Genomic DNA, 17,736 nt, shown 5'->3' with positions numbered 1-17,736 from the left:
TGTCCGGGAAAGAAAGGTCAGTTTAGCAACATCAGCCTTTCTGCCAACACCGCAGCAGATCGCATTTCTGACCTGTCAAGTGACATTTATGACCAACTGTGTGAGAAAGCCAAATGTTTCAGTGTATACTCAGTCGCTCTTGATGAGACCACAGACATCACCGACACTGCCCAGCTCCCAATGTATGTCCGTGGTGTTGATGACAGTTTTGAAGTGATGGAGGAGCTGCTCACAGTAATTCCAATGCATGGCCAGACCACCGCTCAGCAGATATTTACAAGCTGTGTGATGCCATTGAGAATGTTGGTTTGCCATGGAAGAGGTTTGTTGGAATAACAACAGATGGAGCGCCATCAATGACAGGGAGGAAACATGGACTGGTGGCACAAAACAAACTGGAAGAGGAAGGCGTGGAGGAGGCCATTGCTCTGCACTGCATCATCCATCAGCAGGTCCTTTGCAGCAAATGCCTGAAGTTTGACAATGTGATGTCTATTGTTGTGAAATGCATCAACCAAATCAGATCCAGGGGCTTAAAGCACCGAAGGTTCTGTGCTTTTTTAGAGGAAATGGAGTCAGAATATGGGGATGTGCTCGACTTCACTGAGGTACGTTGGCTCAGCAGGGGAAATGTATTAAAGAGACTTTTTGAGTTGAGAGCAGAAGTGAAGCCTTCATGGAGAAGGATGGAGTTAGTGTTCCTGTGCTAACTGATCCCAAATGGCTCATGGACTCAGCTTTTCTTGTTGATATGACACATGAGCTTAATGTACTGAACAAGACGTTACAAGGCCAGGGGCAACTTGTCAGTGCTGCCTATGACAACGTGAGAGCATTCTCCACAAAACTGGCGCTCTGGAAAGCTCAGCTCTCTCAGACAAACCTTTGCCATTTCCCAGCATGCAAGGCACTCGTGGATGCAGGCACACCATTCAGTGCTGACGAGTATGTTGATGTCATTTTGAGGCTACAGGAGGAATTTGATCACAGATTTGCTGACTTCAAGACACACAGAGCCACCTTTCACATTTTTGCGGACCCCTTCTCCTTTGATGTGCAAGATGCCCCTTCTGTGCTTCAAATGGAGCTCATTGAGCTGCAGTGCAACTCTGAACTCAAAGCAAAGTTCAGGGAGATGAGTGGAAAAGCAGACAAGCTTGGACAATCTTTGAGAGAATTGAGCCCTAGTTTCCCTCGGCTTTCCCGAATGTTCAAGCGGACCATGTGCCTTTTTGGTAGCACATACTTGTGCCAAAAGCTCTTCTCCACTTTGAACTTCAATAAGTCCAAGTACAGGTCCAGACTTACGGATGATCATCTTCAAGACATACTGAGGGTCGCAACTGCTTCCTCCCTCAGGCCAAATCTGGCTCGGCTATGCGAGAGGAAACGCTGCCAGGTCTCTAGCAGCAAGGAGTAGGCAAGAGAAGCCATGTTCAGAAGAACAGTTCATTTTCTACAGTGTTCCATTCATGTTCAGAAGAAGGTTATAGAACTGTTAATACAGACATTTCAATCTAAATACAGCAGATATAGAAGACTGAAAGATACACACAAGTTCACTGACTAAAAATATCTTATTATTATTTTATTTATGTATTACAGATTGATTTATTTTCTTATTAATTCTTAATTTGTTTATTTATTTTTCATATTTTGTGTTAAAAAATAAAAATAAAGAGATTTGAGAAGATTGGAATTTTTTAACCATGCCTTTCTTGTGGAAAACCTAATGCGGCCCAGCCTCACCCAGACTCTGCCTGCAGCGGCCCCCAGCTAAATTGAGTTTGAGACCCCTGTCCTACACCATAAATCAGTAAGAGAGGGTACGACCTCTCTCATGGCCCCAAGTGGTGTGTGCATGCCAGAGCACTCTGGAAGGCACACAGAGTCTTTACAGACTACTCAGGATCAAACCTCTATCATTATGCAATCGATTATAAAACTAAGCATGTATGAGTAAATATTTCTAAGCATATCCCATATGGAAAAGACTAAAAACTTATATGATGAAAGTCATACTCACGAAAGTGGCCACTTTCTCATTACTTTCATATATTGTTTTAGTAAGTATCGAAAACATACAAGTTTCATTATATAATTTTTCAAGGGATCTTATATCTGTTTTCACTCTTGTATGCTTTTCATACAAGTTTCACACAAGACAGATACAAACTTTATAAGATTTATATATCTTTTCCATATGGGAAATGACAATCAACAATATAAAGCTTACAGCTGGTTTTAATAACAACATTTATTTGTTTCTCAAATGAGAAAGAGCTATCGAGAAACACTCCTAAATCTTAAGTTCTTAACTTTTCCAGTGGGCCAAATTCAACATTATCTGCTAATGCTAAATAGGCTGCCGTTATTAACTAATGCTAATTGGATGTGAATTAGCATTATGCACTAATGCTAACACTTACTTTTTAACAATGTGAGTAGCTAATGCTAACACTATTTCCCTTAACTTTATAACAATGTGAACGGCTAATGCTAACACTCTTTTCCCTAGCAATACAACATCTGAGCTGCTAATGCTGAGTAGGTCGCCATTAGCACCTACGTCTAATTAAAGGCAAATACGCATTAGAACCTAATGCTCATATCGTTTTCCTTTGCTTTATAACAATGTGAGCAGCTACTGCTAAATAGCATTAGCTAATAACAGCAGTCTAATTTAATGTAAGTTAGCCTCATTTGCATTATAACGATGTGAGGAGTTAATGCTAAGTATGCTGCCATTAGCAGCTAATTCTAATTAGGGGTGAATAATTATTACCAGCTAATGCTAATATCGTTTTCTCTTCCCTTTTAACAATGTGAGCAGCTAGTGCTGGGTAGGCTGGTGCTAGCAGCTAATACTAAAGCTAAAGCTAATTTGATGTGAATTAGCATTACATTAGTGAGGAGTTAATGCTAAGTAGACTTCCATTACAGGTAATGCTAATTTTAGGTATTTAGGAATTGGCAGCTAATGCTAATACCATATTTTCTTGCATTATAACAATGTGACCAGCTAATGCTAAGTAGGTTGCCGTTATTAGCTCATACTAATTTGAGGTGAATTAGCATTATCCGCTTATGCTAACAATGTTTTTTCTTACTTTTTAACAATATGAGTAGCTAATCTGAACATTTTTTTTTTATTTAATTTTAACTTTTCCCCTGCGATGTGAAGAGGTAATGCTAAATAGCACGCCATTAGTGGCTAATTCTAATTTTAGATGAAAAAGCATTAAAAGCTAATGCTAATACCATATTTTCTTGATTTATATCAATATCAGTAGCTAATGCTAGGTATGTAGCCATCATTAGCTAATGCTAATTTAGGTGAATTAGCATCATCCGCTTATGCTAACAATGTGTTTTTTTACTTTTTAACAATACGCCATTAGTGGCCAATTCTAATGTTAGATGAGAAAGCATTAACAGCTAATGCTCATACTGTTTGCTTTGTAAGAATGACAGCAGCTAATGATACGAAGTCTACCGTTGTTAACTAATGTTAATTTGATGTGAATTAGCATTATCCGATAATGGTAACTCTTTTCCCCTGCATTACAACGACGTCAGGAGTTAATGCTAAGTAGGCTGCCATTAGGGGCTAACTCTAATTAGGGGTGAACAATTATTAGCAGCTAATGCTAATACCGTTTTCTCTTTCCTTATAACAACTTGAGCAGCTAATGCTAATTTGATGTGAATTAGCATTATATTAGTGAGCAGTTATTGCTAAGTAGGCTACCATTAGCAGCTAAAGCTAATTTGAGGTGAATAAGCATTAGTAGCTAACGCTAATACCCTTTTCTCTTGTGTTATAATGATGTGAAACGTTAATATTGTTCTCAAACAACAGAATGAGAATGAAATATTGATTCTAACAGGGCCCATAAACAGTATTAGCTTAGCAGCATTAGCTTATCAGAGTTTTCATCATGGTCACATAAATCCTTAGCAGAGCAAAGTGGCCTACTTAGCAATAGCTGCTCAAGTTGTAGAAAGCAAGGGAAAACAGTAATAGCATTAGCTGCTAAATGTGCACTTGAGAACAAATTTATTGTTAATTCAGCTGTGAATGTAGAGTTTGTCATTATTTAAGCTTCCATTTCCAAATGTTAGCTGCTCCTGTCTGCCTCTTTGTCACAAACACAGACTGAAATGATTCACAGCCTTGTTTCATCCTTCTGTCACTGTGGACATACAGCATGGGAAACATACACATGGCTGACACTTTATTAGGTACACTGGTATCTATCTCAGGTACACCTGTGACCTAAATGTTCCTGCAACCAGACTCCTTGGAGACCCCTACATAAATATCCATGAACTATCCAGCTAGACTAGTGTGTCTGTCCCTGAAAATATTCCTGCATGTGTGATTGTTCATGTCTCATCTGCAGGAAACAAACAGGAAGTGAGTGAAGGACACAGGAAATGTTTCCAGCTCTTCCTCCTCTATCAGACATTCTCTCCATACCTGAGAGTGTCCAGTCTCCAGCCTGGATCCTTCAGTCCAGCCGACAGCAGCTTCATTCCTGAGGGACCTGGATGATTGTAGCTCAGGTCCAGGTGTCTCAGATGGGAGGGGTTGGAGCTCAGAGCTGAGGCCAGAGAAGTACAGCCTTCCTCTGTGATCAGACAGCCTGACAGACTGCAGACACACAAAACAACAATCAATCTGTCAACAATCATTTTCTCTTTGTCACAATAACATCTATCCATCCATACATCCATTCAATGTAACTTTATTTATAAGTGACAATACCCAACAGACAACAACAGTCATCTGAAGCTGTTTAACAGTGTAAGGTAACCGCCTCCACTGTGAGCAGCACTTGGTGATGGTGGGAAGAAGAACTCCCTTTGACACAAAGATCCTCCCAGTGAAAACAGGCTCCAGGAGGAGCATCTACCATGACTGGTTGCAGGGTGAGGGGAAAGAGAAGAACATGAACATCAAGAATGCAGCGAGTGGTAAAATAATAATAATAATAATGGATTGGATTTATATAGCGCTTTTCAAGGCACCCAAAGCGCTTTACAATGCCACTATTCAGTCACTCTCACATTCATACACTGGTGGAGGCAGCTACGGTTGTAGCCACAGCTGCCCTGGGGCAGACTGACAGAAGCAAGGCTGCCATATCGCGCCATCGGCCCCTCTGGCCAACACCAGTAGGCAAGTAGGGTAAAGCCCAAGGACACAACGACCAGGACAGAGAGCCCAGGGATCGAACCGGTGACCTTCCGGTTACAGATGCGATTCCCAACCCCCTGAGCCACGGTCGCCCTAAATAAAGATTTGACCTCAGTGTGCTCAGTGTTCCTGTCTATTCCTAACATATTCCTAACACGATAGCTGCACTTTAGAGCTCTAAAACTGGAACTGACACATAAAAATACTGAGAACACAGACTAGCAGCCACTGCATGGCCTCGAGTACGTATGTGGTGCGTTCAAAGAGCATCAGCATAGACATGGTGGGTTCAACAATATAGGACATAACAATTTCTATGGCGAAAATACTATCAATGAATGAGCCATAACATTTTAGCCATGTTATCAGTGGGCTTTCCAACAACTTGCATTGATCATTAAAGGATAAAATACGTGAGTCGAGGTCACTACGAGCCATGCGAGGGTCAAACATGGCAGAGAACCTTCCAGCAGCATCTTGGTTTATAATCCGCCTTTGGATCATCAGTTTAGGAGATGAAGGATCCAAGTAAAATAACAAGTTAAAAAATATGCAGCTATGGTCACTCACATGGACATCCTCCACACATACATCATGTATATTTAAACCCAGGGAGAAAACAAGATCCAGTGTGTGACCCTTTGTATGTGTGGGGCCAGAAACATGCTGCCTAAAGTTAAAAGACTCAGTGACAGTGATGAGCTCAGCAGCAGTGTTACAGGATGCTTCATCAATATGACGGCTCAAATCTCCCAACCTTCTCCAATGAAATGATGGATGTCAGAAGGTCATTAAATTCAGTTAGAAAGACCCCATCAGGTAGAATAAAATACAATAACTGGTTTTTAGAGAACTGACCATCATCTGTGACTCAAATGCAGAAAAGGAGTCCGAGGTCATCAGACTGCATGTGAATCTGTCCTGGTAAACAACAGCGAGTCCTCCACCACGTCCTAAAAGACGCGGAGTTCAGATGACGGAGCAGCCAGCCGGGCAGATTTCATTCAAGTGGACATAATCAATGTTCCCTCTAAGCTGCGCACGGGCGCAATCCGCTGACACGCTCTCTGCACACAGAGTATCTGCATTGCGCACAAAAAGATATCTAACAGGCTGTGAGGCTCCTGAACTCTCTGCCCCCCTCTCACGGACAATAACCATATCCAACTTCTTAATAGCAATGAACTGGTCTGCATTGGTGCATCATATCTTTATTCTCTTCCCCCTCCTGCCCCCCCCTCCTTCTTAAATAGATAACTATCATATCTGATATCATATCTCACAGTACAATAATATTGAATGGGTTGCATTGTTGTACTTTGTCATGTTTCTCAGGTCTTTGTCTGATTTTCTACGAACATTACTTGTCATGTTCTCATGTTGTTGCTAAGGATTGTCTTATTGCATTGGAGTCACACTGGGTTAAATATGTACACTTGGGTTTTAAGGGGTATTTATTATTTTCTTCTTTTTTTTTGGGTTGTATGGAAGCCCCAAACGCAATTTCATTGTTCTTGACAATGACAATAAATAAATAAACACTAAATACTAAATACTAACCTGAATTGAAATTAAAATAAATACGTTAACAATTCTGATTTGCAGTGTTAGTCAGTGACTGGCTGCTCCAGTATTTAGAACGATGCCGCCTTATCCCATAGTCCAGCCAATGATTCACATTCGTATATACGCAGCTAATCAACGTCGCTGACGGGCTATGACAGCGTCCTCATGTGCCGACACCGGTGTTTTGGTTGATGTAGAGTGAAGCCACGTTAATGACAACGTGATCCAGTGATCCAAGGGACCGCTCAGGGAGTTTGTGTGTTCGCTCAGACACATGAAACATTAGAGGGAACATTGGACATAATTCTTATTTTGCTGCCACGTCTCAGTCAGACACATGAAATCTAGAGACTCTTTAATAAAGAGATCACTTAGAATAAATGATTTGTTTGTTATGGAGCGAACGTTAAGCGGGGCCAACCGAGTTGATGACGGTCGATCTGCAAAATCAACAGCTGACTGCAGCGGCACTTGAAATAAAGACAATGCAGACCTGTGGACCTGCTGGGCAGGGCAGCGACTCCAGAGCTGGGGGAAGCAATGATCGATGAGCAGACATAGCTGTTATCAATAAAAACAGTGAACATTTGACGGACACACCGTGAGAAAAACTGCTTCTGAGCCACAGAGCCCAGGTCCCAGTCACCGGCGTAACATATTAACTAAATGTCAGGAGAGGAAGTGGACGCAGGCACCAGGATTCTCCCCACAGCCAAGAAGCTAGCCTCTGGTAGCTTCTCAGTTTCACCTGGACGTCGGCCCTCGTTCCCCTTTTCCATCTCTTGAGGGTGAAAGTCCTGCGGGTTGTAAAGAGTAGCACACCAGGGGAGGAAGAGTTTTTCTGTTCAGCTGTTACAGTAGCTCTCCACTGAATCTTTGATGTTAAACCCTTTAAGACGCTTGAACACTGCTAGCACGGCGCCCACAGAAACGCAAAGCAGGAGATGAAGCATCGCTGAATATGTTTCCAAACCAACTTCATTCTAAGCCAAAGACTAGAAAATATGGTGAAGCAAATCTGCCCTTTGGCTTCACCTGCACAGGTGCTGAGGTAGGTCCCTGCGTCGGGAGCAGCGCTGGGCTCTTCCAATCATGGACAAACAGGATCCCACATTCTTGATTTTTAGTTCACAAACACTTGTTGTAGTGACTAACTACTCCTGACATTTTGGAGACGTTTGCTCTTTATAGAGTAAAGTTACAGCGGGATACAAATAACATCAGGCTGATCCTGCCACGATTTGTTCCCTCGATTCAAATCACAGACAAACAGGATCCCACAGCTGTTTATGTTTTTGAACCCATTTTGCACAGAGAGGCATTTTTTGAAAATGTATTGACAGCAATGTTGAATAGTATTACAGAAGAAGAAAAAACAACTACCCGTGACGCCTTTGTAAATGGAGGGACAGTAACTGCGTGTGAAACCTGCAGATACTCTGAGTAACAGTATTTTGTCTCTGTCTGCCATTCTGCAATTCATCTCACATAAACAATAACGTGACGTGAAAAAACCTTTGACGTTGCCAGATGAACTCTGTATTCCTCGTCCGCAAAAAAGGAGTTTTAAAAAAATCTCAGTTTTTGGTGATTTGAAACACTGTTTGGATGAAACAGCTGCGTTTTCAAAAATACCAGTGTAGGTGCGGACGTAGCGTAAAAGATTTAGTAGTTTATTTTCTTACTACCTGTAATTTATTGCAGATTACTTGTATTTGCTTAATTGTTTACTAAATGTTTGAGGTGTGAAATAAACTGCAATGGAGCAAAATATGGGCGTGTGTGGTTGGAGGATGTGTTAGTGCGTGTGCGTGCTGTTCACGCGCCGGGGGGGAGGCGAACGTTTTTCGTGTAAAACAAAGGGGGGCCCAGCAAAAAAAGTTTGGGAACCACTGCTGTAGTGCCATTTTGGGGAGCAGTTCAAGTTGCTATACATCAATACAACCGTTATAGCCCAAATTTTAATAATATGTATGCATTCAGTCCATAGTAACTACATATACATATATACATATACAGCAAAAAGTGCAATAAACTAGAACAAATTGAAAATTGTTTTGTTTTGTATTTTTACATATAGTTGTAGATGTCCGTACAAACAAACAAACAGGCAACCAACACATCACATACACACTCCAAAATAATATAATATAATATAAGCCTGAGAAAACAACCTAGATTTTCATCAAAAAAGTACAATGTGCAATGGCAACAACACATATGGTTCAGTGTTATTAACTATGATAATAGCAGTAGGTACAAAAGACAATCTATGTCTCTTTGTCTTCACTGCAGGCACTTTATAACGACGACCTGATGGAAGCAGTTGAAAATCATTAAAGAGAGGATGATCTGAACACAACATGACAGAGGTCGCCTTCCTCAGCACATGCCTGTTATAAAAGTCCACAAGCTGGACCTGAGACCTCCCTGAAATCTTACCAGCCACTTTAACCAGGTTGTTAAGTCTGGTCTTATTATTCAGAGACATATTACCGTACCAAGCAATGATACAGAAAGTTAAAACAGATTCAATAAAACTTTTATAAAAAACGAGTCATCATTGCAGATGAAACATTGAAACCTCTCAACCTCCTTAAAAAGTCTTTGTTGAACCTTTTTCACTGTAGCAGCAAGATGTGACTCAAAGCACAGAGCTTTATCAAGAACAACCCCCAAATACTTATAACTGTCCACCAGTTCAATGGCTGCACATTTACCACTGTTAGCGCAGGATGAGGGGATGTCTCCCTGAAGTCAATAACCATGTCCTTGGTTTTCAAGGTGCTGATCATTAAGAAGGACTGATCACACCACGAAACAAACTCATCCACAACAGGCCCATGGGAATCCTCTTCACCATGAAGGAGGCTTACAATGACTGTGTCATCTGCGTATTTAATGAAATGCCTGTTGGCCTGTGTACTGCGACAGTCATTAGTGTACAAAATATACAGTAGAGGAGAGAGACAACAACCTTGCGGTGAGCCAGTGGAAGAGTTCAGCTGTTTGGAAAAACAGCCGTTCACTCTCACACACTGAGATCTGTCAGTTAAAAAGTTTAAAACCCAACCAACGAGATTAAGATCAAGTGTAAACTGGTTAAGAAGTTTATCAGCTAAAAGATGTGGCTGGATAGTATTAAAAGCTGAAGAAAAATCAATAAATAAGAGCTGAGCATGAGCTTTGGCGCCATCAAGATGGCGATAAAGGAAGTTCAACAGAGTGACCACTGCATCATCAACACGTCTACGAGGCCTGTATGCAAATTGTAGAGGGTCTATAAGCTTCTCTACTTGCTAACTGAGAGTCTGAACTAAAACCAGGAAGACTTATCTTATTACAGTCACTGTAACAGTGACCAGTCATGTGTTTCATGCCTGCCCAGGCCACCCTTAAGTTATTGCTACCCATCTCCGCCTCTACCTTATCCTTGTATTTTACTTTGGCTTTTTTAATTTCTGATCTGATCTCCTTCCTAATTTCTCTAACTTTCAAGATATTCCCTTCAATAAAAGCTTTTTTCCTTTCATGAATCAGCCTCATAAGACCTTTTGAAGACCATGGTTTGTTATTAGGAAAAAAATGGAGATGGTGTCAGTCGCATTCTTAGGATTCGCTTTAGGGTGGATGTAAACAATGGTGACGTTGATCTGTGGGAATTCCCTCGGCAGATAAAACGGCCTCAAAGACACAGAGAGGAGCTCAATGTCAGGCAGACACACTTGTCTACGAACGGTCACATTTTTACACCATTTCTGATTTATATACAAACACACTCCTCCTTGAGATTTCTGGGTAGCTCCGGGGTCTCGATCCAAACGTATGGGAAACCCGAAGCCATTTAGTTCCAGAGAACAATCAGGGTCAGAGTCCTTGAGCCAAGTCTCTGTGAATGCCATTAGACATGTATCCCTGTAGCCACGCAAGTGTGCGACATTCAAATGCAGTTCATCCAATTTACTCCTCAGAGACTGCACATTAGCCAGGATTATTGATGGTAAAGGAATGACTCCAAACAACCGTCAGGATTGCCAATAAAATCATGCGAAATAAAAAACCCATCTTCGTTAAAAGAAGTTCCACAAAGCACAAGCCGATGCTATAGAATTTCCTCAGGCAAAAAAATATATATATAAAGGAATAAAAGAATGAAATAAAATAAGTTAAAACACTGACACTGACAGAGAGAGACAACCTGCTGCTCGCCACAAGAGCAGCGCCCCTCTTTCTAGTCTAGTCTAGACTGAGAATGCATCAAGACCACTCACTCACCCTTCCCTCCTGCCTCTCAGCTGCTGAAACTCACAGTTTGTTACCACGGAAGAGTCACTCCTTCATCTGAGATGAAGCCTGATAGTCTGACTGATGCAATATAACATTCAGTCTACACTTTGTTTTTGTGCAAAGATGATAAAGAGGAAATACTAATAACATAAACAAAAATAAATGTCCAATTTAGAAATCTTATTCTTTTTTGCTCTATAAAATAGTTGTTTTTATTTTTCAATCACTCATCGTAGCAGTAGGATTTACATGAAAATAAAAACAAATTAAGTTTGAGAGAAAAAGTACATTTTTGGCACTCTCTGGGCAACTGACTCAGAGACTCAAATGATTAAAAAAAAACCCGATTCATTTTGGTGAGTGACTCATTTAAACTCGATTCGGTAAAAAGAATCAAATTTACCATCACTAATACAAATCCCTTTGGAGAAAACAGCTTTAAAATATGTATTGTTAAATTCCAGATGTTTCTTTGCAAGGAAAACTCAGACACTGAAACAATACCACCAGTAACCTCCAACAAATGGAAATGTGGTGTCATTAAAGACATAATAATTTCATTAATACCCAATATCCAGCAAAATATGTAATTTGAACATTTTGTTCCTAACGAAATCAAATGTATATATTGTAGAAGATTAGCCAAATTTATGTAAAATGGCCAGTACATGAATTAAAAAAATAAATAAATAAACAAAATCGTATGACTGTGACAAATTTTACACAGTAATTCAGTCTAATAATCCACTCAAATATAAATATAAGTTTAGCTAAAAGCTCTATAGATAAGTCAATCAATAATATAATTCACATTTTAAATGATCATATGTGTTAACGTTTGAATCCTGACCTGAGAGTTTCCACTGCACACTGTGAACTCTTTAGTCCAGCAGACAGAAGCTTCACTCCTGAATCCTGCAGGTCAGAGTTACTCAGGTCCAGCTCTCTCAGACTGGAGGACTGGGAGCTGAGGACTGAGCACAGAGCTTCACAGCTTCTCTCTGACAGGTTACAGCCACCCAGTCTGAAAAACAAAAGATAATCTATAATACTTATGTAAAGTTTGTTATTATATTACATGCCATCTTTTTATTTTTGATGAAACCTTAACATACTAAGATACAACATCATATGGATGAACTTGAATAAAATGTTTTTTTTTAATTATATCTTTATTTGGATTGGACAAGTGATCAGTAAACAAAGTGATCAGTGGGTGCATATTAACCTCCACTAGCTATTACTAGGAGAGTTGCTCGCATGCTCTCCCGAAGGAGATATATAGAACACATTACATGGAACTATAAACACAAACTGGGAGGGGTGCCCATGCTGCAATCATTGTGAAGAAATAAGTAAATAAACAAGCAATAGTAATAGAAGTAAATGTAAAAAACAAACAAACAAAAAACAACCAAGTAATAGTGAGATCAAGTGAAGTCAGCCCTCGTGGGGGTAATGAATTGGATCCAATTGTTCCAACTTTGGTAGATTTTGGCTTTTTGATTTCTTAACAGATATGTAAGTTTTTCCATCCTAAATATCTCTAAAATGATCCCAAACCAGTCGTCTAGGGTAGGCTGGGCTGGGCTTAACCATCTTCTAGTAATTGTTTTTTTACTTGCCACCAAGAGTAATTGCACCAACTTAATCTCACTCCTACATTCCAGAAAGGGGACCAAACCCATGTATAAAACCTTAAAATCTAAAGGTATTTGAACGTTAAAGACTGCACTTAAGGAGACCTGAACGTTTTTTAACTTGGGACAGTCCCAAAAGACATGAAAATGGTTAGCAACAGTCGAGCCGCATTGTCTCCAGCATTGCATATAAGCCCCTTTGTACCTCTCCTGATATGGAGTCTTGAAGTACCTAATAATATTCTTCCAGCCATGTTCCTTCCAGCTCATAGAACTGGACGTGGACCACTGGCAGTACAAAACATTTTCCCACTCCCCCACAGAAATAGCAATCCCTGATTCCCTTTCCCATTTATCCTTAGTGTATAAAGTATTATCCTTGCTGGCACTAGAGAGGGCTTTGTATAGTTTAGAAATAGATTTAGTAGGGGTCATGGTTGTGGCATTTTTCAGGATGAGGAAAAAATGCGACTCAGCATCATTGAAGTCGGACAGTTTGCATTCATGATCAATATATGATCTCAGCTGTAAGTTTCTATGAAAGTTGTATTTTGTCAGGTTGTGATCGTCCCGTAAGGCCTCAAATCTGAGCACAATATTTCTATGAGTAAGAGAGAGGAATGTCGTAAGGCCATAGGATATCCATGCTTCAAAGTTAGAGTCGTGTCTGTTTGGAATAAAATCCGAGTCGAAAGCAACCCACCTGAAGATTTTTAGCATTTTGTGTATCCCACAGATGTTGATTACCTTCTGCCAAACTTGGAGGGTGTGGGTTAACCAGGGGTTCCCCAGCTTTTCCAGCCGGCACATTAGACCCTTATCTGCCATTACAGCTTGTAGGGGGAATTGGTCCAACAGGCTGGACTCCAGTTCCTTCCACCTAGCCGTGTATGTTTTGTTACACCAATATAAGAGGGGGGTTATTTGAGCGACATAATAGTAATTCCTGAGGCAGGGGAGACCCAGTCCTTCCTTTTCCTTGGGGAGCTGGAGGGTAGCATATTTAATCCTTGGCTTTCGGCCCTGCCAGATAAATCTGGAGATCCATTTGTCCCACTCAATAAATTGGTAATCGCTCACTTCTATTGGCAAGTTTCTAAAAAGATAAAGCAGTCTGGGGAGCGTGTCCATCTTGATTGCGGTTACCCGGGAGCTGAGACGCATAAAGGGGACCAGATTCCATCTGTGCAAATCAGCTTTTATACTTGCAGATATTGGCTCGTAGTTTGCCTGAAAGAGCAGCGAGAGGTCCGCAGTCAAATATATTCCCAGGTACTTAATTTTCTCATTATCCCGATTTACTGTAAATTTGAGTAGAGATGTGTAATATTCTCCTAATGTTGTCAGTTGTTTGTCTATAGTGAATGAAACCAGTCTGATCTAAATTGATGAGGTCAGGTAAAAACTTCTCCAGTCTACGAGCAAGAATAGAAGTAAATAGTTTGTAATCCAAGTTAAGGACACTGATTGGTCGATAGTTTCCACATTCTCGTTTATCTTTCCCCTCTTTTGGGATAATTGAAATAGTTGCCTCCCTCCAGGAGGGTGGGATTTCTCCCTCCTGTAGGATGTAGTTAAATGACTTCAGCAATGTGGGGACTAGATCTGCCCTCAGGGTGCGATACCACTGAGAACTGAACCCGTCCGGCCCAACTACCTTACCTGGTTTTAATCTGGAAAAAGCATTAATTTCTTCCACTAAAATGGGATGTGTTAGAAGCTCATTTTTGAGAGACGGGAGTGAAGGTAATTCTAGAGAGCTAAGAAAGGCATCAGTACAATTCTCCTCCGTAGCATTGGGCTGTGAGTACAGCTCCCTAAAGAAGGTCTCAAAACATTTCTGAATGTCTTCTAATTTTGATTCCAGAATATTAGTCTTGGGGTCCTTGATTTGGTATATCGTACTTTCCTCTAGTTGTTTGCGTAATTTATTTGCCAGATATTTTGCAGATTTCCCTCCTGTCTCATAGTATTTTTGCCTCAAAAAAATTAAGTTATTTTGGGCCTCCTGGGTGTAAATATCATTAATTTCATCCTGTATTTTCCTGATATCCTGCTTCAGAGTAGGATTTGCGGTGTTTATGTCTTCCTATTCTTTCAACTTTAAATTTGCCTGTAGTTCTGCTAATTTTTGCCCTTTGATTCTCTTTAAGTGGGAGGCGATAGAAATTAATGTACCTCTCATTACCGCTTTGAGCATATCCCAAAGACTAGTTGGAGATACCTCTCCTGTGTCATTAACATCTAGAAATTCTTTAATGTCTACCTTTAATTTGGAAACTATGGCAGGATCATTAAGGTGCGATAACAATTTCCACAGTGTGGTACATTTTTTCCTAGCCACCTGCAAAGATAGAGAGATAGGACTGTGGTCAGATAGATCTCTTGTTAATATGTCACAGTCTTTGACCCTAAACCTATCAACTTTAAACATAAAAAAGTAGTCCAGCCTTGCATACACTTTAAAGGAACCAGAGTAATGAGTGAAATTTCTGGTAGATGCGTAGCGGTCCCTCCATACATCTATTATCCCCATCTCTACCATATAGGAATTGACTTTTCTAGTAAGTGCTGTTACCTGGTTGGTCGGGGAGGAGGAGTCTAGTTTAGGGTCAAGTCTAAAGTTAAAACCCCCCCACAGACAACTATCCCCTGAGAATCCACCATTAACTCAAACATATTCCTATAGAATAGCCAATCGCTCCCGGGGGGAGCATAAACATTTAAAATTGTGATTTCAGACCCCTCTATCCATTCTGTTATTCTAACCAATCTGCCTTCCTCGTCACAGAGTTCTTAGATATGTTCATAGTTAAGTGTACCAGAGATAAGTGTAGCCACACCCCTCTTGTGTTTGGACTTAACGGAAGAGGAGAATACATATTTAAAACCCTTTCTTTTCAATCTCAAGTGATCTACTTGGTTCATGTGTGTCTCCTGAAGTAATGCAATCTGGGCCTTCTCCTTCCTTAGTTTGGACAGTATCTTATTCATCTTAATCACGTTCAGAACCCCGTTAACATTAAAAGAGATTACTTTCACTGACTCACTTCCCATAAAGATATATTAAGTTACCACAGCGCATAAACTCAATAGCAGCAGGCAACCCCCTCTTAAAACAGTAACAAGTGAAAAAAGTTAGGAATGAACTGAAAACATTTGAACATAACTGGAGCTTGAAAGCTCCTAAGCTGGCTTCTGACAGTGGAGCACTTCCACTGACACCCTCACAACTTGAAGGGAAACCCCTTATTACCCCCTGAGTTAGGGGGCTTTCCACTGCGACGTCACTCACAGCACGAGAAGCCCCACCCATTTTAGCTCGACAGTAACCATATTTCACCATGTTGTCCATAGCTAATACATAACATTAAATTCGTTCTCTTCACGTCTGTATACTTGCAGCTTCTCTCTATATCCCGCAGCTCCTCGGATCTGACGCGGACGCCGACCACCAACTCCCCGCCACAGCGGGCATCTTTGTAGTTTTTCTCTGGGGGTTGCCGGTGGTGTAATCACCTTTACCGGCAGGCCCCGACTCGCCAGGTCAGCCGTTGCCTCCTCCACCGTGTTGTAGGTTTTCACTCCTTCTTCGAAAAAAACCTTAAGGCGCGCTGAGTAGAGGGTCCTAAACCGTACATTCTTCTCTTTTAGGACCTTTCGTGCCTCTGCATACTCCTTCCTCATAGCCATGATCTCAGGGGGGTAATCGTGGTCGAGGTTGATCTTGCTGGAATTCAGCATAAAACCTTTCTTTTGCCAAGCGAGCCTCAGCACTTCTTCTTTAACCGTGAAGCACAGGAATTTTACCAGGATCGATCTGGGTTGGGAGCCGTCCGGAGGGAGTAACGATAACGCTCTGTGTGCTCTCTGAATTTGTAACGGTGTTGATGGTGGGATGGCGAGATTCTCCCGGAGTAGCTTCTCCACAAAGTGGGCCATAGATGGAGCTCCCGATTCTTCTCCCTCCGGCACCCTGTACAGTCTGAGCGACTCCCTCCTCGAGTAAGCCTCCAGTGATGTTAGTTTTGTTTGAAACTTTTCCTGCATGCTTTCTTCCATTTGTGCAACATCTCTAAAATTAGAAATATCCTGTCTCAGAGTGACACTGAAAAACTAGTTCATGCATTTATTACTTCCAGGCTGGACTATTGTAATTCGTTATTATCAGGATGTCCAAAAAACTCCCTGAAAAGCCTCAGTTAATCCAAAATGCTGCAGCAAGAGTCCTGACAGGGACTAGAAAGAGAGAGCAGATTTCTCCTGTTTTGGCTTCCCTTCATTGGCTTCCTGTTAAATCCAGAATTGAATTCAAAATCCTGCTCCTCACATACAAGATCTTAAATAATCAGGCCCCATCTTATCTTAATGACCTTGTAGTACCATATCACCCTATTAGAGCACTCCGCTCTCGCTCTGCAGGCCTACTTGTTGTTCCTAGAGTATTTGAAAGTAGAATGGGAGGCAGAGCCTTCAGTTTTCAGGCCCCTCTTCTGTGGAACCAGCTTCCAGTTTGGATTCAGGAGACAGACACTATCTCTACTTTTAAGATTAATCTCATATTTCCATTAAAAGTGTTGAATTTGACTGTTTGATGTTCTTTATGATCTCTGGCACCAGTTCATCTGTAGGCTGAGCTCAATCCATCCATTTAGTGAAATGATGTTTAAAGGTCTCCTTGTTCTGTGAGCGTGCACAGATCCTGAAGCAGAAAGCCTGGGTTACAGAGAAATGATCATCACTGTGATGATGCTCATCATCTCTGACTGGGATTTGAGGTTTTGTCAAAGCAGCAAAGAAAGCCTGGCTATGTTGGACTGGGTGTGGAAGCAGCTCCCAGTTTGAGTTCAGGAGACAGACGCCCTCTCTACTTTGAAGATCAGCTTCAAACTTTCCTTTTTGCTAAAGCATATAGTTAGGGCTGGACCAGGTGACCCTGAATCCTCCCTTAGTTATGCTGCAATAGACGTAGGCTGCCGGGGATTCCCATGATGCATTGAGTTTTTCCTTTCCAGTCACCTTTCTCACTCACTATGTGTT

At 41.1% G+C, this 17,736-nt stretch overlaps 1 protein-coding gene across 4 annotated transcripts in view; it reads right to left on the bottom strand.

The window, feature by feature from the left end:
* The window catches only part of LOC146679702 (protein NLRC3-like), a 230,715-nt gene that overhangs the window by 4,236 nt on the left and 208,743 nt on the right, over positions 1-17,736 (bottom strand). For all 4 annotated transcript variants that reach the window (XM_085450121.1, XM_085450124.1, XM_085450123.1 and 1 more), the window contains exons 8-9: positions 11,907-12,080; positions 4,484-4,657 (exon numbers count right to left, since the gene is read on the bottom strand). In XM_085450121.1, coding sequence (XP_085306247.1) covers positions 4,484-4,657; positions 11,907-12,080 — 348 coding nt within the window. The remainder of the gene's footprint in view (positions 1-4,483; positions 4,658-11,906; positions 12,081-17,736) is intronic.

Source organism: Copadichromis virginalis, unplaced genomic scaffold, assembly GCF_057382275.1.
Source record: "Copadichromis virginalis isolate Kocher_CV1m ecotype Utaka unplaced genomic scaffold, C_Virginalis_male_GT1.1 unmapped_scaffold_1, whole genome shotgun sequence".
Classification (NCBI taxonomy): Eukaryota; Metazoa; Chordata; class Actinopteri; order Cichliformes; family Cichlidae; genus Copadichromis; species Copadichromis virginalis.
Note: the sequence above shows the minus strand (reverse complement) of the source record. Positions and strands in the feature narration are given on the sequence as shown.